This window comes from Pseudorca crassidens, chromosome 14, assembly GCF_039906515.1.
Source record: "Pseudorca crassidens isolate mPseCra1 chromosome 14, mPseCra1.hap1, whole genome shotgun sequence".
Taxonomy (NCBI): Eukaryota; Metazoa; Chordata; class Mammalia; order Artiodactyla; family Delphinidae; genus Pseudorca; species Pseudorca crassidens.
In genome coordinates, this window is record NC_090309.1 from 10,704,955 (window position 1) to 10,731,843 (window position 26,889).

Genomic DNA, 26,889 nt, shown 5'->3' on the forward strand with positions numbered 1-26,889 from the left:
CGGAGTACAGGCTCCGGACGCGCAGGCTTAGCGGCCATGGCTCACGGGCCCAGCCGCTCCGCGGCATGTGGGATCTTCCCAGACTGGGGCACGAACCCGTGTCCCCTGCACCGGCAGGCGGACTTTCAACCACTGCGCCACCAGGGAAGCCCTATATATTAATTTTTGATAATGGCTGTGTTTAAAAACTAGTTCACAAAAATTCTTTAACATTTAACAATTGTATCTCATGAGCTAATTTAAACTGGCTCTAACACACCACTGGTTTTATTTATTTATTTAATTTTATTTTATTTATTTTAAAGATTTAATTTATTTATTTTTGGCTGTGTTGGGTCTTTGTTGCTGCGTGCGGGCTTTCTCTAGTTGCGATGAGTGGGGGCTACTCTTCGTTGCAGTGCATGGGCTTCTCACTGTGGTGGCTTCTCTTGTTGCGGAGCATGGGCTCTAGGCGTGTGGGCTTCAGTAGTTGTGGCACGCAGGCTCAGTAGTTGTGGCTCACAGGCTCTAGAGTATAGGCTCAGTAATTGTGGCACACGGGCTTAGTTGCTCTGTGGCATGTGGGATCTTCCTGGACCAGGGCTCGAACCTGTGTTCCCTGCATTGGCAGGCGGATTCTTATCCAATGTACCACCAGGGAAGTCCCACACCACTGGTTTTATATAATATGTAGATAATATTTGGTCACAATTTTTATTTGCTACAGGATGACTTTTTTCCCCCTGATGAGCGTTTTTAGTTTTTTAATAGATTTGCTGCTCTTTGTAGGGTCATTGTTTCAATTCTATGCTCATTTCTGTTTATTACTTATAACTGAATGATGTGAGTGAAGCTGAATGATTTCTAGCCTGGATTTTCTAAGGGGTTTCAGGGTTGGGGAGCTGGGAAAAGCTTGGATAGTGATCCAGAGTGGGTCCTTTTCATCACATGGAAACTTTTTCCTTCCCCGCTGCCACTGAGATAGACCACTTCTCTCAAACGTGACCTGTGCATGGGATTCTTCATGTCACCCTGACCCTAAACCTATAGCTCAGAGACCAGCGGGCCTCCTGCTATCTGCTAGCTCACTGCCATTCCTATCCCGCTTTCCAGATAAGAGCTATAGGTTTTACGTCTCGGTGTACACATCTTCCATTTAGGAAGTGAATTTTTACTAGCATTTCCTGCGATCGGTCACCATTTGGCCGTTGTGCCGTGAGATCTCTTTCTGTGGTTCTTCTTTTCAGTTCCTCCTGCCAAAGCCTGCTTGACTCAGATGCTTTGGGCAGGCCTTACTTGTATGTTCAAATGTGGAGATTTTTCCAGTCTCCCATTTTATTGAAATTGGCATTTTAATTTTCTGTTCTCCTTAGGGAAAATACTGACTTCATGCAGTAATGTTTCTACTGAAATCCCCACCAGTGGTTCTGACTCAGAAAAAGAAAAAAGCAATAATGGGCCTGTCCTGTCTCAAGATTTTTTTGTTAGGGAGTTTCTGTGACCGTTTGGCCTTTTTTTTTTTTTTTTTTTGGTGGGGGGGTTATCTTTTACTTTCCCAAATGCACGGTGGGTCCTCTTGGATTTTTCAGTTACCTGCAGACTGGAGATGGAAGAGAGAAAGTCAAGATGGTTCTTGTTTGGTCTGGGGCAATTGGCCAGCAGGTATTTAGGGAAAATGTTTAAATGTGAGATGCTCTGCTGGTCCTCAGGGGCTACACAGGAGTTTAAGATGTGGACTCTGAATGCATGCAGTTTGTCTTCTGGGTGGAAATAAACTTGACATGAGGACAGTATGTGTAGTAAGCATGTCTTTGGGGGCATCCGTGGGGACGCTGCCTCCACAACCTGGTCGTGAAACCTGAGGACCCAAATACGTTTAAGTTCAACCACCATTGAATGGGGCCTCACATGGGCCAGGCCTTGTAGGGGTGCTGGGGCTGTAAAAATGGGTCTGACACAGTGCCTGCCCTTGAGAAGGAGGAGATGGGGTAACTAAGAGCGTGAATGGCAGTTACTGCTATTGAACACTTACCATACATATGCACGCCCTAGTCCAAGCATTTGAAATGACACTCCTCTGGGTTATTCGTGACTCTCATTCCCATCTTACAGATGGGAGGATGGAGCCACGGCAGGCCACTTGACGTTGGTCACGCAGTTGGTGGCAGTCAGCATCCAAACCTGAGTGCGGTTCCCCCAAACTCTGGCTGTGCTTTGTGTTTAAACACTTTAGGTGGCAGCATGGATCCTCCCCTCCTATGTCAGTCGAGGTTCGTTGAGAAACAGACACCGAGATGGGACTAGATGTGCAAGCGACTTACTGGGGGAACATCTAGAAGGGCCACAGGGAGGGAGCTGCAGGAGGTGGGGGAACCTTTGGAATGTGTGCAAGCAGGGCTGACACCATGAAATGAGGGAGAAGAAAGGGCCTGGCACCGTCACGAGACAGTCTGAGTGGGCTGCTGGTGTCTCTGGGAAAAAGTCTCCTGGTGGGCAGGAATGGCCGGAGTCTAGACCCTTGCCATGCTCATCACCTGCCGGGAGCAGCCTGAGGGCAGAGCAGCCTGGGGCCAGCGCCAAGGTTAATTCCAAGGAATGGCAGCTGCAGGTTGCTGGGAAATGCTGCTCCCACTGTGGGTTCTCTTGAAGGAAATTCTAGGTGACACTCCTGGGGCCACCACACAGGTCTCTCCCATCTGCCCCATCTTCCCATTCCAGACACCTGGGTAGAGGAGGAAACGTTAGAGTCTTGTTTTAAGGTCATTGTCAGGGAACCCTTCTTTCTTTCCTTCCATTTTGACCGCCCCCCACTGTCTGTGTCACACACATGGTGGCCTCCTTTGACGCATAGCATGGAACAAGAGCTATAGAGAGACCCAACAAAGATGTCTGTTCTGTCAGATCCCTGGGTCCAAAGGCTCCACTCATGGTCACCATCAGTCCAACGTCTTAACACCCATTTTGTATCCATTTGTCACAGGTATGATTTGAGTCTGGATGAAATGAGAGCTTTGACATTTCAGAGAGTGATGGTTACCATGGGTCTGCCTCTGATAAAAGGTACAATTCAGGATCAGGTAAGTTTCATTGTTATTTTGGTGTCCTGTGTGTGAGTGAAGGAGAAGGAGACAGAGAAAGAAAAATATTTTGTTTTGTTTTGTTTGCTTTTGTGACTTGTGGAAGGAAGCACATTAATTTTGCCCTGGGGGAAACAGACAATGTGGTCGGTATGGGGGAGTGGCTCCTTCACTCTCCTTTTCTGTCCCCTCCCTGTGTTAACCTAATTGATTCACTTTTCCCGAGCCCACAGGCCAGGTAGTAGGGGAATGAGCAGAGGTAATGAAATATTTGTTCGCAAAACAAATATAATTTGGGGTGTAAAACTCAAATATCTGAGGAACGTAGTGAACTAATTTTATGGATTTTTTAAGCATTTTAGACTTGTCCAAAATGGATGAGTCTTGTTTGCCTAAAAATTGCCGCTCTCAATGCAGTTAAATTATTTTAGTCAATTTAGCCTCATTAAAAGAAAGAAGGAAAGAAAGAATATGGGATGAGAGGATTCCTTTGTGATGCTAGCATTAGAAGCTCTATATTTTAGGCAAATTTAAGTCAATTCATGCAGCTTCATAGCTTCCTTAAACCTAACACTTTACACAGGAAAAAAATGCCCTCTGGTGAGATCCCTGGGGGAAGGCCCTGAACCGGGGATGAGCTTCAGTAGATGCTGAGGAGCTGAATGTATTCTGCCATGAGCCTGGCCCCCTTCCTGCCCAGTGTGGTCTGTGGAGGGAGAGGCTGAGGAGTGAGGGGTTGAGGTCTTTCCCATTCAGGAGACCACAGGGGCTCGTTTCTCTGTGGAGTGTGGATCAGAGCTGGTGGGGGCCTGAGTCCGTGTTTGAGACCAGATCACCACCCACCCACCCGCTTCGGTTGGCTGTCTGTCCTGAGGAGGCAGACACAGAACTCAGCATCTTCTCCTGAGGAAGAAATTACAGGCAGAGCTTTGGCACCTCACCTCCTGGTGAGGTCCAGCAGCCCCTCCAAGGTGACAAGGGCACAGCGTCACCTCGGAGAGCATGTGCAAGGAAATACCCCGAGAACAGGGTGAAGCATGCTGGCAAAGTCTGGAAAATCATTTCATACCAAGTAGAACATGCTGGCAAAGTGGATGTTCAAGCTAGTAAATTGCCTCTCAATGAAACATACATTTAGAGGTGAATGCAGCCATCCAAACAACTAACCAACCAACTAACCAAACAGCCAAACAGCCAACCAACCAACCAGCCAAACAGCCAACCAACCATCCAACCAGCCAGCCAACCAACCAACCAACCAAACAACCAACCAAACAGCCAAACAGCCAACCAACCAACCAACCAACAACCAAACAGCCAAACAGCCAACCAACCAACCAACCAGCCAGCCAACCAACCAACCAACCAAACAGCCAACCAACCAACCAACCAACCAAACAAACAAACAAACAGCCAAACAGCCAACCAACCAACCAACCAACCAACCAACCAAACAGCCAAACAGCCAAACAGCCAACCAACCAACCAACCAACCAGCCAACCAACCAAACAGCCAAACAGCCAACCAACCAAACAGGAGGGAGCCAGTGGGACTCAGGCTATTCCTGGCCAACTGTAGTGAGGACTGGGGACAATGGATAATGGATAATGACGTTCCCCACTCCATCCGTGACTGCTTACCCCCCAACCCTGTCCCCAGCCATCTTCTCTCTCATCCAACCAACCAACCAAACAAACAAACAAACAAATGAACAACCAAACAAACAACCGAACATAAAAACCCCAATCCCTCTTTGCTTTCAGCCACTTTCTCCATCAGAATCTGGCCTCCAAATGTGTCCGGTGTGGGGCTGGCAGGAAGGTGAGATTCCGACATGGGGGCCAGTCTCCTGCCCCCTTAATCAGCCCAACATGTCTAAGGCTTAAGTTAGTGTCAAAAATCAAGACCCGGACATGAGGGTTGATCCTTTAATGAGGTTTATCAGTTGCAGCCTGAGCCCCCCACGTCTGAAGGATTAGCCTGCATACTCTCGCTACTGATGAAGTGTGTTAAGCCCTGGATCCAATTATCTCCCTGTTTTCACGGCTCCCTCCGTGGTCGTCAGCAGCCTGGACAGCTCTGTCCTGTATGATGAGGTGTGATTCCTCTGGGAGGCACAGGATTGGCCCTGGACGATCCCTCCAGCTCATTTCTGTTAGTTATTTCAGCCTGTTTGGCGCTTCTCTCTGTGTGAATTTGCAAAAGCCAATGAACCTGAAGGAAATTAAACCAGTCAGTCATCGGTCACTGGGGCTGCAGGCTTATCTCATGGGGCGGGTGTCATAAGACTCAGCAGAACATCTGCATGTGAAGGCTCTCAAATTCTCCCCTGTGAACAGCTGGAGGAGCTGTCCACGTCCAGTAATTCTAGAAGTGTTGCATGATTCATCCCACCTCTTCATGAAAATATTGAGTCATGGACTGCCAGTTCAGAGAGCATTCCAGGTCCTTCCATCTTTCCCTGGCCCTCGTGTGTTGCTCTTAACTTTTGGGGATGATTGGATAAGCTCCCAGGCAGAGTGCAGCGTGTAACATGTGACGATGATGTCCTTGAGGACAAACGAGGAGCGAGCCTCATTCATCCCAGGGCTCGGTGGACAGCCCACAGGCTGAGAAAAAGCCATTAAAATGTTTCCACTCTGTCTTCTCCCTTCTGTCAACTGCAGTAGATTTGAGGTGTTTCAGTAATTTAAAAAGGAAAACAGTATCTCAGCCTGACTAGAGTGCGCGCAGATGCGCACGCGCGCACACACACACACACACACACACACACGCACACACACACACACACACTGTGAAAAATCTCATTGCACCTTTTCAACTCCTCCTGCACCTGTTTCCAGTGACATCACATTTGTGCCCCTCGGCCAACTCTCTCTCTCTCTGAGGATTCAGGACTGGGTCCTGCGTCGGGGGAGGTCTCTGACTTCTGGAATTTCCAGATGAGGAGACGGAGGACCCAGTTGGGACATCAGCTTTGTGGCAGTGCTCGGACTGGACCCCAGCCCCTCCCTTGGGTGCCTGGTCCTGTCTGTGTGGCACCCTCCTCAGAGACACCCTGGAAGCCAACAGAGGCTGACAGCCTGCACAAAAATCACCATAACCAGCGACAGCTGACACTTACTAAATACATGTCTTGTGTCAGTCACAGCTCTAAGAACTTTAAATGGATGATCTCATTTAATATTCCCGACATCCCTCATGGTATTCGTATTTTACAGATGAGCAAACTGAAGCTGAGTAATTGGTCAGAGGTCATACAACTAGTAAGCTGTATATATAACTAGTGGAGCATGGATTCAAAGCCAGGTGGATTGCTTCCTGAGCCCACTCAAATCTGGTGGGTCTCACCCCAGGGTGCACATTAGAACCGCCTGCGGAGCTTTCCAAACTCTTGCCATCCGGGCTTTTGGTCAGGCTCATCGGATCAGCATTTAAACCTTGCAGGTGATGCAGTGTGCATCCTGGCTTGAGTACTGACGCACTGTCCTTCTTTCCTGGTACCCTGTACTGTTTCTCCTGAATTGTTTCTAATTCTTCTGAATTGCTCCCGTTCAGCATTTCGTCCCTCCCAATCATGGTGCAGGGCTGACTCATAGGGATGCTCCATCCCAACATTTCCTTTTCTCAGGAGGGAGCCAGTGGGACTCAGGCTATTCCTGGCCAACTGTAGTGAGGACTGGGGACAATGGATAATGGATAATGACGTTCCCCACTCCATCCGTGACTGCTTACCCCCCAACCCTGTCCCCAGCCATCTTCTCTCTCATCCTGAGCTCCTCTCGTCCTCACCCCCATGATCCACGTGGGCCGTGGGCACGGTAGTATCATTACCGAAGCCAGTGGTTCTCGAAGTAGGATCTGAGGACCCGTGGGTGTACCCAAGATCCTTTCTGTTACTATCTGAAAAGTAGATGTCCAACTACCTGCGTGCACGACACCAGGTTTTCATCATCAACTTCGACCAAAACAACATGTGGCTACAGACTGAGTGCAGAAGCAGACATGAGAGGCCAGCTGTCTTTTATTAAGCCAGATGCTAAAACAATTTGTAAAAAGGCAAAACAATGCGATTCCTCTCATTGATTTAGTTTTTGGCTTGAAAATTGTGGCTATTTTTCATAAGAATTATGTCATTTACATTAACATGTAATAGGTTTATTACTGTTATTTTTAAATGAATAAACATTTAAAAAATTCTCAGCTTTAATTACTAGTACAGTAACTTGATAGATACAACCTGCATAAACTAAAGCTCTTTGGAATCCAAGATAATTTTTTTTTGCCATTTAAAAAAAATTAATTAATTTAGTTTTTGGCTGCGTTGGGTTTTCATTGCTGCGTGTGGGCTTTCTCTAGTTGCGGCGAGCTGGGACTACTCTTCTTTGCGGTGCACGGGCTTCTCATTGTGGTGGCTTCTCTTGTTGCGGAGCACGGGCTCTAGGTGTGTGGGCTTCAGTAGTTGTGCCTCATGGGCTCTAGAGCACAGGCTCAGTAGTTGTGGCGCATGGGCTTAGTTGCTCTGCAGCACGTGGGATCTTCCCGGACCAGGGCTCGAACCCGTGTCTCCTGCATTTGCAGGCAGATTCTTAACCACTGTGCCACCAAGTAAGTCCGGAATCCGAGATAATTAAAAAAATTTTTTTTTAATAAATAAATAAATTAATTAATTTTTGGCCACATTGGGTCTTTGTTGCTGTGCGCTGGCTTTCTCTAGTTGTGGCAAGCGGGGGCAACTCCTCGTTGCGGTGTGTGGGCTTCTCACTGCGGTGGCTTCTCCTGTTGTGGAGCACGGGCTCTAGGCACGCAGACTTCTGTAGTTGTGGCTCACGGGCTCTAGAGCGCAGGCTCAGTAGTTGTGGCGCTTGGGCTTAGTTGCTCCATGGCATGTGGGATCTTCCTGGACCAGGGATCGAACCCATGTCCCCTGCATTGGCAGGTGGATTCTTAAGTACTGTGCCACCAGGGAAGTACCCGAGATAATTTTTAAGAGTATAAAGGGGTCTAAAGCTTGAGGACTGCTGGTCTAAATCATCCACTGTTTTCTCAAACCACCCATCTCAGATCAGCTTGGAGGGGGATTGACAGCTTTATATTTATATTATATTTATTATTATCGCTTCTTGGCCTTTTGGCTAAGGTCAAGTGTATATTATATTTATTATACTGCAATTATTAAATTTCCATCAGAATTTAAGATAGTGTCAGTTTGGGATGGTTTGGGTTTTTGTATTTAGAGAAATACCGGGGTGGGGGGCGGTGATCAGATCTGGAATGGAAAAAGATTTGAAAGTCAGCTCCCCTTAGAAGGCAACAGGGCATGGGGAACGTTGTTGCTTTCCTCATGAACCCCTGAGAAAAGGAGCAGCCTTTCCCAGGAAGCAGTTACACTGAAGCCATTGGCATGTTGCAGAAAAGGAGCTGAGCAGGGGTTTCACCAAGAGACTGAAGTCCCATCCCAGGACTGGTTCCTGACTTTGAGCTCTTGGCTCCAACACCCTGGCCTTGGCTCTGCCCTTGGTCCTCTGGCTTCTGTTTGTACTGGGACCCAGGCTTTTCCTAGTGGGCTGGACAGGCTGCCCCTGCTCTGCCTTGTGTGCTGCTGCCTTTGGCAGGAGGCCCTGTCCCAGCTCTGGTTCCACGACTTGGACCCTGGCCACTTGGCCAGCGCTCTGGTCGGGTCAGTCCTGGCCCCGTGGGATGCTGTGGAGGATCTGAGCAGAGATGACAGGATAGAGGGAGGGCCTGTTTATAGAAGTTCCTCTGTGTAGATTGGCACCTGAACTGAGTTGTCATCCATGACAGCCACAGGGATTACTTGAAAGGGCGTGCCAGGGAGTGAGCTGGGACCTGCCTGGGGACTCCGGTGCAGCTGGAAGCCTGGTGCTATTTATTTACTGCACTGGAAACCATTCTGCATAATGGAAACTTCTCAGTTTAAGGCATAATTATTCTTCTTGCATTGAAATATTATGTTAAAAATAACAATAATGATTACTTGTTATCATTTGCCAGGTCCCTACTATGTGCCAGGCTAGGTGATTCATTCATTTGACAATTTTTTATTGAACACCTACTATGAGGTAGTTCAAGAGGCAGTGAACAAAGCAGGTAAAATAATACCTGCTTTATGGAGCTTACATTTTAGAGACGAGGCAGGCTACAAACTAATAAAGTACATTTATGTCAGGTGGTTGTCGATGCTGGCGATAAAAATCAAGCTTGGTAAATTGGGAAAGAAGAAGTAAACCGATCTGTGTTCACAGACGACATGATCTTATATGTAGAAAACCCTAAAGATTCCACCAAAAAAACTGTTAGAACTGATAAACAAATTCAGTAAAGTTGCAAGGTACATAATCCATCACTCTTTTCAATTAAAATCAATGTAAAATAATGCATTTTTCGTCAACAGCAAAGTAAGCTCACGCATCAGGCTGGTGATGTCAATACGATGCATTCATCATTACGTGTTGTCAGTACTGATAAATTATGTGATTACACTAATAATCAGAAACATTTTCAAGGCAGCTAGGAATTTGGGATGAAGCATGCTGCCAGACAAGAGGCATTAAGTTTAAGGCAAGAATTTGGAAAATCCAAAACTGTCAAAATACTGCAATAATGTTGTGACAGATGAAAAATGTCTTTGGACAGAGCCGTGGGAATGTCACCTTTCATCCTTCCTCTCTTGGGCTTTCCTGGAGTAGTCAAGGCCCCTGGGGAGGGCAGAAGTACAATGGCCACAGACAGCCTTTGTCACAGAATCCTCCCAGCACTCTGCTCAGGGATCCCACTCTGTGGTCCCAGGAGAGAATCAGCAGAGGATAAGGAACAGCAGCGAGTAAGAAGAGTCAGACGTGGGGGCCACAGTGAGAAGTCTGGATTTTTTGCCAAGGTAAATGGAGTCATTGGAGGGTTTTCTCAAGGGTGGGTGGGGAAGAAGAAGAAGACAAGCACAATGTAATGATTATTTTAAAAGTGTTATAGTTCCTTGATCAAAATTTATAAGTTGATTCAAAAACCATACATGGAAATGCAAAAGGCCTAGAATCATTAAAGCAATTCTAAAAAAGGGTGAATTTGGAGGACTCTCCCTATTTGATTTCAGGACATTAAAAAGCTACTCAAAAGAGTATGTGGTATTGGCATTAGGGTAGACACATAGATTAATGGGACAGAATGAAGAGTCCTGAAATAAATCCACACCCATATGTTCACTTGATTTTTGGACAGTGTTGCCAAGGCAATTCAATGGGAAAATGAAAGTCTTTTCAATAAATGGCGTTGGAACTACTGATAAAACTATAGAAAAAAATTTAACCTTGATCCTGACCTCACACTACACACACAAAAAATTTGAGCTGTATTATACACCTGAACACAAATTCCACAATTAACAACGTTTGTACAAGAACAAAGGAGAAGGCAGAGGTTTCTTAGAGAGGACCTCAAAATATTGAAAGTGCAAAAGAAAAAAAACTGATAAGATAATCTTTATCAAAATTAAAAACCATTGTTCATCAAAAGACATCATGAAAAGAATAAAAAGACAATCTACAGGACTTCCCTGGTGATTCAGTGGTTAAGAATCCACCTGCCAATGCAGGGGACATGGGTTCGAGCCCTGGTCCGGGAAGATCCCACATGCTGCAGGATAACTAAGCCCACACGCGACAAGTACTGAACCTGCGCTCTAGAGCCCATGAGCCACAACTACTGAGCCCGTGTGCCACAACTACTGAGCCCACGTGCCACAACTACTGAAGCCCGCACACCTTGAGCCCCTGCTCCGCAACAAGAGAAGCCACCGGAATGAGAAGGCCACGCACCGCAACGAAGAGTAGCCCCTGCTTGCCGCAACTAGAGAAAGCCTACGCGCAGCAACGAAGACCCAATTCAGCCAAAAAAAAAAGAAAAGGCAATCTACAAACTAGGAAAGAATATCTGCAATGCATATATCTGAAAAAAAGTTATGTCCAGATACAAAGTATTTGTACTTGGAACATATAAAGAATTCCTAGAGCTCAATGATTAAAAGACACACAACCCAAGTTAAAAAATTGGCAAAATCCTTGAAAGAGTCAGACGTAGGGGCCACAGTGAGAAGTTTGGATTTTTTGGACTTTATAAAAGAGTCCAGGGCTTCCCTGGTGGAGCAGTGGTTGAGAGTCCGCCTGCCGATGCAGGGGACACGGGTTCGTTCCCCGGCCCGGGAAGATCCCACACGCCATGGAGCGACTGGGCCCGTGAGCCATGGCCACTGAGCCTGCGAGTCCGGAGCCTGTGCTCCGCAACGGGAGAGACCACAACAGTGAGAGGCCCGCGTACCACAAAAAAAAAAAAAAAAAAAAAGAGTCCAAATGGCCAATAAGCATATAAAAATGTGCTCAGCATCTTAAGTCATTGGAGAAATGCACATTTAAACCATAATGAGGTGATATTACAATCCCTCGATAATAGCTAAAGATGGGAAAGTCTGACAATATTGTTGAGGATGTGGAGCAACTAGAATTCTCATATATCGTTGGTCAGAATGGAAAATGGTGCAGTCATTTTGCAAAAGTGTTTGACACTTCCTTACAATATTAAACATAAACCTACCCTTCAACCAGCAGTTGCATTCCTGGGGGTTTACAAAAGAGAAATGGAAACACATATCCACCAAAAGACTTGTGCATGAATGCTTGTATCAACTTGATTCGTAATAACCCCAAGGTGGAAACAACCCAGATGTCCCGCAGTCAGAGAAATGGACCAATTGTGGAGTACTCACAGATGGCAAACCACTCAGCCATACAAAAGAATGAGCTACAGATACAGAAAACCACACGAATGCCTTATCTGCCTGGAAGAAGACAGACGTGAAAGAGTACATACCATACGATTCCATTTATGTAAGTTCACGAACAAGCAAAGCTAGTGAATAGTGATGCAAAGAGAAGAGGGGTTGCCTGTGGGGGGCAGGGACTCTGGAAAGGAGCAAGAGGGCACTTTCTGGGGGGCACGGGAACGTTCCATGATCTTAATTGGTGTGATGGTTACATAGGTAGGTAATGGACCAGAACTCATGCATTTATGCTCTGTGCATTTCACTGTATGTAAATTTTACCTTAATAATGAATATTAGATCACCATGCCTGATGTTTGGGGCAGAGTGGAACAGGAGGCCAGCTGGGAGGTTGTTACAATAGTCCAGGTGCAAGATGATGGTGGGAGATGTTAGAAGTGGCCAGAATTGGGGTCTCTCTTTTTTTTTTTTTTGCAGTACGCGGGCCTCTCACTGTTGTGGCCTCTCCCGTTGCGGAGCACAGGCTCCGGACTCGCAGGCTCAGTGGCCATGGCTCACGGGCCCAGCCGCTCTGTGGCATGTGGGATCTTCCCGGACCGGGGCACGAACCTGTGTCCCCTGCATCGGCAGGCGGACTCTCAACCACTGCGCCACCAGAGAAGCCCTGGGATCTCTTTTGGAGGGAGGGTCAGGACTGGATAGCCCAGTAAGCAACAATCTTGTTTAGAGCATGACCCAGATGACTGAATCCTTGAAAATTTATTTATTCTATTTGTATATTTTTCTCTGATTCCTTCTCTTTCTAAAATAATTTAAGGCTCATTGTAAAAAAGGACATGTATTCAGTAAGACTGAGACGATGTAACTAAAATAGGGAAATTGAAACTAGAAGACAGAAGAAGCAAATATGCCAGTTTGGGGACTGATGTTAGAAAACTAAGATCAGGAACCTGTTTTTGCCCGGTCCTCTTGGTAGGGCTCCTAATGGGGCCCACTGATGGGTTATGAAGGGGACAGCAAGCGTCTTTAATATCAGAGGGAAGACAGCTCAGAGTATAGATACCCAAGCAGTGGTGAATCAAGTTGATTTTAGCTGAAGAAGAAGATTTGTCTTTTAGAGACTCTGTGGGCTTATAAAACCAAAAATATACATTTTTGTAAAATTTGATTTGTTAACAGAATATTACATCATGAAGGTCTGATACATCAAGTGCTCTACAAAGAAGTGGGGTTTATTTTCGGGAAAACTACCTTCCTTCTGTTTGAGACTGAATTTATTAAACAAAAATGTAAATGGCATGGGGTATAATTTAGGATAAAATACAAGTTTGAGTATATTCTCCATACATTTATGGAATCATTATCATTAAAAATTACTATAAACTAACAGTCTGATATGGGAATTGAGTTTGGCTTGAATGTATTAAATCTAAATGAAGGCAGCTACTGATACAGTAGAGATACTGCAGAAATGTATGCTGAAAAATACATTAATTATTGATTGATCATTATCAGTATGGGCAGTTCAGTATGCTGCCAATTGAATGTGAGGGGAACCTTGCCAACATTAGACATTTTTTAAGAACAGTTAGTGGATCGGAAATGAAAGAAGAACTGAAGAGAGAATTTACGTGTGGAAAAGATATTTAAAAATATATGCTAGTAAGGAAATCCATCAAATCAAGCCTCATCTTAGTTCTGGAACTTTTGCTCGATGTCTTGAGATGGACCAGCCCAAATGAATGCTTAAATCAACATCACAGCATTAATGGCAAACTCCTGCAGCATTGCCCATTGGATCTAATAGCAAAGATCGCGGTCCTGTGCAGAGACTCGGGAAGGAAAAGAACTGTCACGAACAATTTATAATGCTCCAGGATGGCTGCATTTGGGATTGGTTCTTTAGCAAGTGTGACTGCAATTTATTTCAAACTGGTGAGTAAAAATGACCACAGTTGGATACCACCAAAGACAAAGTCATTCTCCTGCCTCCACAGTGTAAATGGAGAGAATGAAATATGAAGAAAACCAAGACCGGTTGGAGATTCTGAGGGATTTACTTAGTCCTGATGGTTAAGGTTTGGCTCCAGCAGAGCAAGTGGTTTAAGGGAAGGAGGGGGTTGTTGGAATGAGGTGGGCTGGGGTGACTGTCAGCAAGGTTACCTGGGCACTGGGACGTGTTGGTGTCAGGTGCTCTCTTGTGACAAGGTTGGTGGTACAAAAGAGGGGTGGGCTGGCGATAAAGATTGGACCACCCAGGGTCCCGGGGCTCCCTCCAGCTTAACAATGAAGGGCACTGAGGGCTGGGGACAAGAGGTCCATGTGAAGAATATGAAGATCTGGTTTCTGGCCCTTTTTCTACCACTTACTAGGTGACCCTGGTTGGACAAGTCTTTTGACCTCCCTGAGCCTAGACTTTTCCATCTGTGACACGGGGTCAGCACTCCCTGCCCTGCTCAGCTCCTCCTGGAGGACTGTTGTGGGGATCTGCGGGACAGAGGGCCCAGGGGCCCTCCAAAAAAGCCCGCGAATATCCACTACAGTTGTTTTTTATTATTTGCTGGGAACGAACCCTCCCGTGTGAGCGGATACTGGAGCCAGGCAGTGGTACGTGCTCCAGCCTTGGAGGAGTATTTTAGGAAATAATCAATACAAGATGCACTGGGTTTGAGCCACGATAAGAGTCATAAATGTTGACAGTCTGCTGCTTGATAAAATTAATAATGCTTGAGAGAAACATTGTAAAAACCTATGGGAGGGAAAGCAGAGTGTGTCTGGGGAGAGAGTCTAAGCCAGTATGGAAACTGTCCTCCAAGGAAGGTCGGCCCCTCCTCCTGCTGGTGGGGAGGTTTACACGCACATACGCACACGTACACACAGGCATACACGCTCCACACACATATGCACTCGTGCACATGGGCAACAAGCACCAGCTTTGTTGGCTGCATCTCAGAAGAGACTGGTGAATGAGAAAGGCCAGCATTAATTCCAATAACAGATAATTGGAATTACCTTTGGAAGAAATGCCACCTGCCTCTGAAATTCTAAAATAAAACAGCGACAGTGTTCTTGCCCTGTCCCACTTCTCGCTGGTGGAGAAGAGCGTGCTTGTGTACCTTTGGGATTCGAGGCTGCTGTGCACAGCAAGGGAGAAGAGGGTAACAAAGGGGGACCGGACCTCATGGTTTTTAATCAAAGCCCTGAGATGCTCTGTGGTTAGAAAGGAAAGGGAAGAATACTGCTTTTCCTGTGTCCAGAATGTTCCCAAATCTTCCAAATCCTCTGTCTGGGAAGATTGTCCAAGACGTCAAGATTGTCACCTGGACTTGTGCCAGCTGCTTGCTGTTGGTGGGAGCGTCGGTGCAGAGATGCTGCAGGTCTGAGTTGCTGTGTAGAACCGTGGTAGTGGTGAGGGGGCCCAGGGACAAACTTGGTTAAGTCCACGTGAGGCCAAAGGGGAGTCTGCCAGGGGCTGGCCTCCATGCACATGCAGTCGACTTCCTGTCGTGTGAGAGTCTTTACTTCATCTGTGGTCAGAGACCAGACGACCCCATTAAAAAAGGATGCTCAGTACCATATATAAAAGAGATAAACAACAAGGTCCTACCGTACAGCACAGGGAACTTATTCAATATCTTGCAATAAACTATAATGGAAAAGAATCTGAAAAGAAAAAAAAATATATGTAAAACTGAATAACTTTGCTGTACACCTGAAACTAACACAATATTGTAAATCAACCAGACTTCAATAAAAGTTTTTTAAAAAAGGATGAAAACACTGGCTACTGTTCAGTAGAGTGGTGGAATTATTCTTAATTTAAAAATTGCTTTGGCTGTGTTGAATTTTTTATTCTAAAAGTAACATCTGTTTATTATTTTAAAAAATGTTAATTTAAACGGTCAGATAAAACCGTAAGGAAATCTTGACATTGGGTCTGTCATGTTTTCAGGCAGAGAAAACAACGAATTTTGTCAGTCGGAGCCTGGTCATAGGAGAAGTCCTCTCATAGCAGACATGGCCCCAGGAGTAAAGGTGAGAGACACTGGGCAGCCTGCCCTTCATGAACTGATGGGGTTTTTTTGTTTTGTTTTGGTTTTTTGTGGTACGCGGGCCTCTCACTGTTGTGGCCTCTCCCGTTGTGGAGCACAGGCTCCAGATGCACAGGCTCAGCGGCCATGGCTCACGGGCCCAGCCGCTCCGCGGCATGTGGGATCTTCCCGGACCGGGGCACGAACCCGTGTCCCCTGCATCGGCAGGTGGACCCTCAACCACTGCGCCACCAGGGAAGCCCAGTCGTGCCCATTTTCAACTGCATACAGCCCCTACCCTATTCCTGTCCTTCGGCAACCACTAGTCTATTCTCCATCTGCATGGTTTTGCCATTTCTAGAACGGTATATAAATGGAAGTTCATTAAGTTTTGACTACAGAAAGATATTCCTTTGGGTGAATGTGCCACAGCACTTGGAATTCTTAGACTTCTCCATTTTTGCTGATCAAATGGGTATAAAATGGCATCGCACTGTGGGCTTGCTTTGCATGTACCAGCTCACCAAGGATGGTAAACAGAATAGCTTGAAAGGTGTGACTGCCGTGGCCCCTTCCTGTGCCCTGAGCCTCCCAGCAGGCATGCGGCCCTGCATGTGCCCTCTTCTCCCTCCTTGGACACCACTGCATCACCAAATCAGTCCCCACCTGTAAATATCCAGTCCTGATGTCCCCAAAGGGGAGAAATTATAATTAGAAAATGATGAATGAATGATCAGACAAGAAAGCAAGTCAATCATTGATGAGTCCAAGATGGAAACTTTCTGTTCTGCAATGTAGACATTTAAAAATGGGTAGGAATTAAAAACGAAGAAATCTGTGAGCACCAGCTGGGGTGAGGGCGCCCACCATTAGGTCCTTTGGGGAAAACTGGCTTCCCTATGAATTCATCCAGACAGGGTCTCTTCCCTCTGGGATGGGTTGGCTGTGGCTTCCAGAGAGAAGAAAGTCAGCTGAGATGCAGCAAATAGATCCTCCTCTCAGAAATCCTAGAGGATCCTGGTTCAGACTCATGATCCTCCGTTGGTGCTTTTGCCATATGCCCACACCTGCCTTCTCTTTAGCAAGCCTCCGGTGGGCCATGACCATGGGGAAGTCTTCATAGGGTGTTGCAGCTCTCTGGGTGGGGAGCCCTCTCCTCTGCACCTCCAGGGTCTTGCACTGAGCCTGGTGCACAGAGTTGCATAGGGAATGTTTGAGCAAATGAGGGAGGGGCAGCTTGTAGTTTCAAGCAGGACTTAAGAAACATTTCAACCCATTGCAATATGTGGACCTTATTTAGATCCTGGTTCAAACAACAGACTGTAAAGAAAAACTAGACGTCAGTTGGGGAAATTTGAAATTGGATATTTGGCAGTATTAAAGAATTATTATTATATTTGAGGTGGAATAATGGTTGTAGGGTCATGCTTTTAAAAAGAGTCTTTAGGGCTTCCCTGGTGGTGCAGTGGTTAAGAATCCACCTGCCAATGCAAGGGACACGGGTTCAAGCCCTGGTCCAGGAAGATCCCACATGCCGCAGAGCAACTAAGCCCGTGAGTCACAACTACTGAGCCTGGGTGCCACAACTACTGAAGCCTGCGTGCCTACAGCCCGTGTTTTGCAACAAGAGAAGCCACTGCAATGAGAAGCCCGCGCACCGCAATGAAGAGTAGCCCCCGCTCTCTGCAACCAGAGGAAGCCCGGGCACAGCAACAAAGACCCAATGCAGCAAAAAATAAATAAATAAAATAAATTTTTTAAAAAAAGAGTCTTTATTTTTTACAGATGCATAGGAAATACTACGTATGGATGAAATGACAGGATGTCTGGGATACACTTCGAGATCATCTGGGGTATAGAATGGGAGAATGAATTGGGGGAAAGATTAATAAAATGGATCATGAGCTGGGCATCACTGAGTTTATGATACTCTTCTATTTTGTTTGAAATTTTCCACAATAAAAAGCTTTTTAAGAAAGTTTTACTCCTGAGTATCCTAGAAGGAAATTTGAATAGATTTAAAGGACTGGATCTTTAAAAATGCTTCTCTGATCACATCAATCTCAGCTGAAAACCCCTTCCTGTTAGCTTTAGAGAAACCCTCCAACCCTTGACATGTCTCACAGGTTCTCGTGGGGTATGGCCCTACACGCATGTCTCCAGACACCTTCTGTGCCACGTAGTCCTACCTGGGAGATCTGCTGTCTTGGCCTTCTTTCAGTCCTTTGTTTCCATATTTGGACCACTCATGCTATCATCCTAGAACGATCTTTTCCCCTCCTTCACCTGCCTGACACCTGCTCATTCTTCAAGTCCCAGTTCAAGTGTCCTTCCTTCAGGTAAACCTCCCTCAAGCCTGCAGTTTAAATCCCACGTACATGTTGTCATCTGTCTTTGTGCCTTGCAGTATTCTGTCATGGCATTTACCCATTTTTTTTCTTATGATCACGTTTTTTTTTGGAGGGGTTTAAGATTAATTTTTATTGGAGTATAGTTGCTTTACAATGTTGTGTTAGCTTCTATTGCACAGCAAAATGCAAGGATTCTGCAGTATATGCAAATCAAGCAATGTGATACACATGATACACAATTAACAAATTGAAGAATAAAAACCATATGATCATTTCAATAGAGGCAGAAAAAGCTTTCGGCAAAATTCAACACCCATTTATGATAAAAACTCTCCAGAAAGTGGGCATAGAGGGAACCTACCTCAACATAATAAAGGCCATACATATATGACAAACCCACAGCAAACATTATTCTCAATGGTGAAAAACTGAAAGCATTTGCTCTAAGATCAGGAACAAGACAAGGGTGTCCACTCTCCCTGCTATTATTGAACATAGTTTTGGAAGTCGTAGGCACGGCAGTCAGAGAAGAAAAAGAAATAAAAGGAATCCAAATTGGAAAAGAAGAAGTAAAACTGTCACTGTTTGCAGATGACATGATACTATACGTAGAGAATCCTAAAGATGCCACCATAAAGCTATTAGAGCTAATTAATGAATTTAGTAAAGTTGCAGGGTACAAAATTAATAAACAGAAATCTCTTGCACTGCTATACACTAACAATGAAAGATCAGAAAGAGAAATTAAGGAAACAATCCCATTTACCATTGCAACAAAAAGAATAAAATACCTAGGAATAAACCTACCTAAGGAGGCAAAAGACCTGTATGCAGAAAACTATAAGACACTGATGAAAGAAATCAGAGACGACACAAACAGATGGAGAGATATACCATGTTCTTGTATTGGAAGAATCAATATTGTGAAAACAACTATACTACCCAAAGCAATCTACATATTCAGTGCAATCCCTATCAAATTACCAATGGCATTTTTCACAGAACTAGAACAAAAAATTTTACAATTTGTATGGAAACACAAAATGACCCTGAATAGCCAAAGCAATCTTGAGAAAGAAAAATGGAGCTGGAGGAATCAGCCTCCCTGACTTCAGACTATACTACAAAGCTACAATGTTCAAGACAGTATGGTACTGGCACAAAAACAGAAATATAGATCAATGGAACAGGATAGAAAGCCTAGAGATAAACCCACGCACCTGTAGTCACCTAATCTGTGACAAAAGGAGCCCAGAATATACAATGGAGCAAAGACAGCCTCTTCAGTAAGTGGTGCTGGGAAAACTGGACAAGTACATGTAAAAGAATGAAATTAGAACACTCCCTAACACCATACACAAAAATAAACTCAAAATGGATTAAAGACCTAAATGTAAGGCCAGACACTATAAAATTCTTAGAAGAAAACATAGGCAGCACACTCTCTGATGTAAATCGCAGCAAGATCTTTTTTTAAAAAATTTATTTTTGGCTGCGTTGGGTCCTCGTTGCTTTGCGTGGGCTTTCTTTAGTTGCAGCAAGCGGGGGCTACTCTTTGTTGCGGTGTGCGGACTTCTCATTGCAGTGGCTTTTCTTGTTGTGGAGCACGGGCTCTAGGCACGTGGACTTCAGTAGTTGTGGAACGCAGGCTCAGTAGTTGTGGTGCGCCAGCTCTAGAGTGCATGCTCAGTAGTTGTGGCGCACGGGCTTAGTTGCTCCGTGGCATGTGGGATCTTCCCTGACCAGGGCTTGAACCTGTGTCCCTTGCATTGGCAGGCGGATTCTTAACCACTGCACCACCAGGGAAGCCTGCAAGATCTTTTTTGACCCACCTCCTAATGAAAATAAAAACAAAAATAAACAAATGGGACCTAATGAAACTTAAAAGCTTTTGCACAGGAAAGGAAATCATAAACAAGATGAAAAGACAACCCTCAGAACGGGAGAAAATATTTGCAAACGAAGGAACTGACAAAAGATTAATCTCTAAAATATACAAGCAGCTTATGCAGCTCAATATCAAAAAAAAAAAAACCCAATCAAAAAATGGTCAGAAGACCTAAATAGACATTTCTGCAAAGAAGACTTACAGATGGCCAACAAACACATGAAAAGATGCTCAACATCACTAATTATTAGAGAGATGCAAATCAAAACTACAATGAGGTATCACCTCACACGGGTCAGAATGGCCATCATCAAAAATCTACAAACAATAAATGCTGGAGAGGGTTTGGAGAAAAGGGAACCTTCTTACACTGTGGGTGGGAATGTAAATTGATATAGCTGCTATGGAAAATAGTGTGGAGGTTCCTTAAAAAACTATAAGTAGAGATACCATATGATACAGCAATCCCACTACTGGGCATATACCCAGAGAAAACTGTAATTCAAAAAGACACATGCACCCCAATATTCATAGCAGCACTATTTACAATAGCTAGGACATGGAAGCAGCCTAATGTCCATCAACAGAGGAATGGATGAAGAAGATATGGTACATATATACAGTGTACCCATTTTGGATTGATGTATTTATTCACAGGTCTGTTGTTTGTCTCTTAGCACCACTAGAGGGCAAACTCCTTGAAGACTGTCTCTGTCTACAGTCTTGGTATGTAGGAGGGGTCAGTACATGAATATTAAATGAATGCATAAAATCAAAACTCTATGGCAGTTACTGAAAAGGTTAAATTTAGAATTACCATATGATCCAGGAGTTCCACTCCTAGGTATATACCCCAAAGAATTAAAACAGGGACTCAAATAGATACCTGTATACCAACGTTCGTGGCAGCGTTATTCACAGTAGCTGATAGGTGGAAAGAAACAAGTGTCCGTCGACAAATGAATGGATAAACAAAATATTGTATATACAAGTGTCTGTCAACAAATGGATGGATAAACAAAATATCATGGATATTTTGGTACCAGGTACCATGGAATATTATTCAGCCATAAAAAGGCACGAAGTTCTGGTACATGTTACAACATGAGTCTTGAAAACATGATGCTAAGTGAAATAAACCAGACCCATAAGGACAAATACTGTATGATTCCACCTATGTGAAATTTTGAGAATAGGCAAATATATAGAGATAGAAAGTAAATTACAGGTTCCCAGAGGCTGGGGGAAGAGGAGAATTGGGGCAGTTATTGGTTAATGGGCACAGCTTGTTGGGGGGTGATGAAAAAGTTTTATAAGTAGTGGTGATGTTTGCACAACACTGTTAATGTAGTTCATACCGCTGAACCGTACGTGTAACAATGGCTAAAATGGCAAACTTTATAGGTATTGTTATAGGTATTGTATCACAATAAAAAAATCTTGGAACACTTAACAAAAATGATGATTCACCCCTTTTGCTTTCCCACACATCATTCATTGCAGGTGAATTTTTTTCTTGTGCTTGGACACCCTAGACAGTTAGCGGAATGTGTAGGTTGTGCCTCTGGTCCAGCCCAGGAGGCCGTGGCTGCCTTTCCTGTTGGTGCTGGAGGGAGACTTTCAGGGAGGGGACACAGTGCCTCAGGAGCAGGTTGGTGAGCCCTGGGTTGGTCACAACTTCCCCGGATCTCAGTGCCAGCCCAAGGCCCCTGCTGGCCTTCCTGGTCACCTGAGCTAGCCATCAACCTGAGCATCAATTCGTCAGCGTCATCTTCACCCCGCAGGCCGGGGCGCCTTCTCTCACCCGCCGGGTCCGTGTCATCCAGAGGCTCCAGGCATCCCTAAGTGCTTTGGACAAACACAGCTGAACTCACGCAGCCAAGTGCCGGCTGAGCCAGGGGCTGCTTGGAGAGTGACTCACAGTGAGGGGGTGGCAAAAGGACAGAGGTGCCAGGGAGACTTTCTCTCCTGAGGGCTTTGAATCCCCACTCTAGCTTGGGAGCCGGCCCAAGGTCTCCCGCCAAGCAGGCTGATGCAATCTGGACGGACTCTACAGCCCAAAGAAACATGACCTGCTTCCTTTTCTTCTTCCCCATGACGGCTAGCTTTTTGCCTTATATGAATCATCTCATTCTGTCTTAGTTTGCTTGGGCTGCCATGATAAAGTGCTACAGATCTGCTGGTTTAAACAACAGAAATGAGTTTTCTCACAGTTCTGGAGGCTGGGAAGTCCAAGATCTAGCTGTCAGCTGGTTCAGTTCCTGGTGAGGGCCCTCCTTCTGGCTTGTAGTCTGATCATCACCCACCGGCTCACCGTGGCGGCCACTTGCTGGGCACCTTTGGTCTGCCTGCTGGGCTGGGCTCCATGCCCCTTACAGGAGGCACCTGCTCAAAGTGTACATTGGGCCAAGGAGTCGTCTGCTTAGAGCCCTCCAGGGGCTCCCCCATTTGGTCAGATTCCCTGCTCTTCGGAGCATGTGGCTTTGACAACACACTGGTTAGCACGTGGGGGAAGAGGCCCACGTTTGGACAGACTGTGGGAGTCAGGGTCCCGCAGGCACTGCCTCGGTTAACTCCTGTAGTTTTCCACAAACCTCTGGGTTTCACTCACCCAGCCCGGTGCTCCTACTAATAGCATTTAGTGAATGGAGTCTTTCAAAAGGTCGCTGAAACACTCATTGTTTTCCCCTTTCCAAAGAGAAGGAAAAAAATGTCAAACCTAGGAAAACTATACTGTAAAGAACGTTTTAGCCACCAGCCAAAGAGATTTAAGGCTGGAAAATTCAACCTGTTTTAGTTTTAGAAAAATATTTTTCTTTAACTTGATTTCCAAGAGGGTTTAGGGGAAAAAAAATTTACCATCTGGATGGATTCCATTTTCCTGGGTTGGAATTAGTTATGCAATTTGCAGGGTCGGCAGTGATTCAGAAGAGCAGGGCTCTAAGAAATCAGGGCGTTAAGCATCTTCCGAGGATACTTGACGATTCTCCAAATGAAAAGCGCCTCCTATGTGAGATGTGATTAGTGAAGTTCGTCCGTCGCGATGTCAAAGCGTTTCACCGGGTCAAGTGGTTCAGTCTGAGTTGATGGGGCAGCCTTTCCGGAAGTTAGCGTCAGGCTGATGACACACGTGTAATGCAGGGACTGGTCCTCACCAGAGGCTGATGACAGTTGTCAGACAGGAGCATGTGAAGATGCCATTTCTGCCACTTCCCTGCAAGGTCTTCCTTGGGGGTCACTGTGTCCACTGGGGCTCATGCCATTGCAGTGATCCCAGAAAAAGGCACCTATTGGCTGCTATACTCGCAGGGTTCAGGGTGTAGCTGGCTTCAGGGGTGGGTGTGTGGGACCTGGTCTCTCTCATCTCTCGGTTTCACCTCACCTTCATCCCCACGTGTTGGCTTCCTTCACCAGCTCTCGTGATGGCAAGAGGAGCCCTGGCCTCCATACTTCCAGGTTCCGTTGCTTCCAAAAAGAGTTTCTCTTCACCAGTAGCTGACTCGTGTGTCCCAGCGGCAGCTCTGATCGAACCCATCCAGATCACAGGTCCATCCCGAAGCATCCCCGTTGGCCATGATGTTATGCAGATCGGCCAGCCCTGGGTCCTGGGTCCCAGGCTCATCCTAAAGCTGGGTTGGAGGTTGACATTAGCCACGAACCACTTGGACTGATTCTGGGAGAAGAGGGCTCCCCAGAGGGAAACTGGGGCTGTGTTTCTAGGAGTGGGGACATGCTGACCGGCAGGCACAGCAAATGTCTGTACACCTGAGCTCTTCCGTCTTTGCAGTCAGTCCCCTGCTTCCTTCAAACGGCCCTGCTCAAGCCACCCTTCCTCCTCTTCTGAATCCTCGCAGCAACCGTATGAAGGGCTGTTAGGTGTCAGGCAGCTTGGGTGTGAACCCCAGCCCTGCACGCTTTCTCAGCTGCAGCCGTGGGCAGGTCACTTTCCTCTCCTGAACCTCAGTGTCCCCATCTGTCACATGAGAGGGACGGTGTTTTCTTCCCAGGGGGGTCACGAGGGTCGGTGAGTATGTGGAGCCCAGAGTCTGGAAGGCGGGAGGGCTCAGGAAGTGGAGGCTCGTCGTTCAGTGCATTTGTCCGATGGGAAAACTATGTCCTTGTGTCATTGTCCAAGGCCCCACAGCCAGCTAGTAGCTGAGCTGGGATTTGAGCCCGGCCTGTCTCATCCCGAGCCAAGTGTCTGCTCGTTCTGCAGCCTGGCCTCTCCCGTCGACCTTCCTGTTTGGGGAGGGTTTCTCCCGGTACAGCTCACCTCTGCAGGCACCTGGGGTCGGTGCACAAACGCTGTTGCACATCTTCAGTGTACGAGGCACTAAGCTAGACCCTGAGCAGACAAGGCAGAACGAACATTCAGAGAAGTCATTTGATGGGGTGAACCGGGCAGCCCCTAGGATGGAGGATGGATGCTTTGTGCTGTAGGGGTGACCTCTCCGAGAGAGGAAACCGCGAGCTGTGTCTGCCCAGAGGAACTGGGGCTGGACAGGCAGCGAGGGGAAGGATGTGGATGCCTTGCCGCTTTAGTGGGGCCTATGGAAAGCTGGATGAGCTGATCGGTGTTCCTTGAATGGAGTTGGCCCAGTGGGTTTGGTCATCATTAAATTGTTGGCTCTTGCTGACAGTGGCCTGTAATCTCCTGGTTTCCAGTGTGGAATAATTTGCTGGCTATTTGCTGGTACCATCAGGAAGCTCGGAAGCCCAGCACGTGTAGCTAAATGGCTTCAGCCACTCCAGGCACGGCGCGCGCCTCCGTGGATGTCATCTATGGAGAGCCTTAAAAATTCACAGTAGTTGGGGGTGTGTGTGTGTGTGTGTGTGTGTTTGCAGAAAAAGAAAATAAAACAGAGAATTAGTGTCAGCCAGAACTTTGTTTGAAATGAGAATTTAAGACTACTTTTAAAAATTGCACTGAGTCTGTCATATTGCTATCACATTAGCTGTCACCAGACTGAATTTGTATAATTATCTCCAACTCACCACTCCCTTTCTCGCCAACATTCTTAATGATCTGAGAGGTAGGCAATTAGAGCAGCTGTCTGACTAGCTGATTCCCTTCTAACACCCGGTAAACTCCAGGAGCAGAAATACACGGGGATGTTTGCAATGACCGAGAGGGGCCACAGGAGCAACGTGAGAGGGATCCGGACAGAAGCCACCTTTGACCTCTCTGCACAGGTGAGCATTCTGCCCGGGGTTCTGGCGGTTCTGGGCAGCGGACCTGTACACAGCGGACCCTCCTTTCTCCCGAGTCCCCCTTCCCCCCTGCTGTGTGTGCTCTCAGGCGAGAGGGTGCTCAGATTCAGAAGAAACGGACATAGGCTCAGCCTTCCTGAGTCTAACACCAGCCAGCACTTAAAAAACACCTGCTGTGGGGCGGGCACTGCTCCAAGCCCATTATGTACACTCATTAACTTAATGCTTTGGAAAAACTGGGTGAGAACAGGACCTAATCCATTCTGTGGTCCTTCCTAACAGTAGCAGGTAAATGGGTGGAAGAGCGGTCTCTGTTGGCGTGTTCCGTCGCACCGTGTGTGATGTGTGTGGCAGGAGGGCACTGTGTGTGCTGGGGCCTCCTTCTGGGAGCCAGGTCCTCGGTGCTGGCATGATGCAATGTCTGTACCTGTGAGCTGCACACAAATCCACATGGCAACCGAAATAAAATTTCACAACACTGGGACTTCCCTGGTGGCGCAATGGTTAAGAATCTGCCTGCCAATGCAGGGGACACGGGATCGAGCCCTGGTCAGGGAAGATCCCACATGCCACGGAGTAACTAAGCCCGTGCACCACGACTACTGAGCCTGCGCTCTAGAGCCCACGAGCCACAACTACTGAGCCCATGTGCCACAACTACTGAAGCCTGCGTGCCTAGAGCCTGTGCTCCACAACAAGAGCAGCCACTGCAGTGAGAAGCCCGCGCACCACAACGAAGAGTAGTCCCCGCTCACCGCAACTAGAGAAAGCCCGCGTGTAGCAACAAAGACCTGATGCAGCCAAAAATAATAAATTAATTAATTAATTAAAAAAAACAACAACACTAAAATTTCACAAAACAACCTGACTTTATTATATGGGATGAACTCCAAAATGTAGGTAAGACCCTCTAACTTGACGTCTCTCCACAAATGGGTCACAGCAAAAACCCTGCTCTGTAAATCCCACCCCCGTCCCCATCTCTTTAGCTCCTACTCTCAACACCCTGGTGGGTGTTGCCTCATACATGTGCGTGTGGTGACTCAGTCTTCATTTTTTTTTTTTTTTTTTTTGCCCTACGCGGGCCTCTCACTGTTGTGGCCTCTCCCATTGCAGAGCACAGGCTCCGGACGCGCAGGCTCAGCGACCATGGCTCATGGGCCCAGCTGCTCCACGGCATGTGGGATCTTCCCGGACCGGGGCACGAACCCGTGTCCCCTGCATCGGCAGGCGGACCCTTAACCACTGTGCCACCAGGGAAGCCCTCAGTCTTCATTTTGGCTGAGGTTGTCCTTTGCTTTTTTGTTGTTGTTGTTTTTTTTTCTATTTTCTTCCCTCATTTTAAAAAAGTTTTTTTTGTTGTAGTATAGTTGCTTTACAATGTTGCATTAGTTTCTACTGTACAGCAAAGTGAATCAGCTATGCGTATACGTATACCCCCTCTTTTTTGGATTTCCTTCCCGTTTAAGTCACCACAGAGCATTGAGCCGAGTTCCCTGTGCTATACAGTAGGTTCTCATTAGTTATCTATTTTATACATAGTATCAATAGTGTATATAT

At 46.3% G+C, this 26,889-nt stretch overlaps 1 protein-coding gene across 1 annotated transcript in view; it reads left to right on the forward strand.

Annotated features, from left to right (window-relative positions):
* Positions 1 to 26,889, forward strand: part of ACOXL (acyl-CoA oxidase like) — a 365,696-nt gene that overhangs the window by 23,892 nt on the left and 314,915 nt on the right. The window contains 5 exon segments of the mRNA XM_067704360.1: positions 2,960 to 3,056; positions 15,801 to 15,855; positions 15,858 to 15,883; positions 24,784 to 24,870; positions 25,213 to 25,311. Of these exon segments, the coding sequence (XP_067560461.1) occupies positions 2,960 to 3,056; positions 15,801 to 15,855; positions 15,858 to 15,883; positions 24,784 to 24,870; positions 25,213 to 25,311 (364 nt within the window).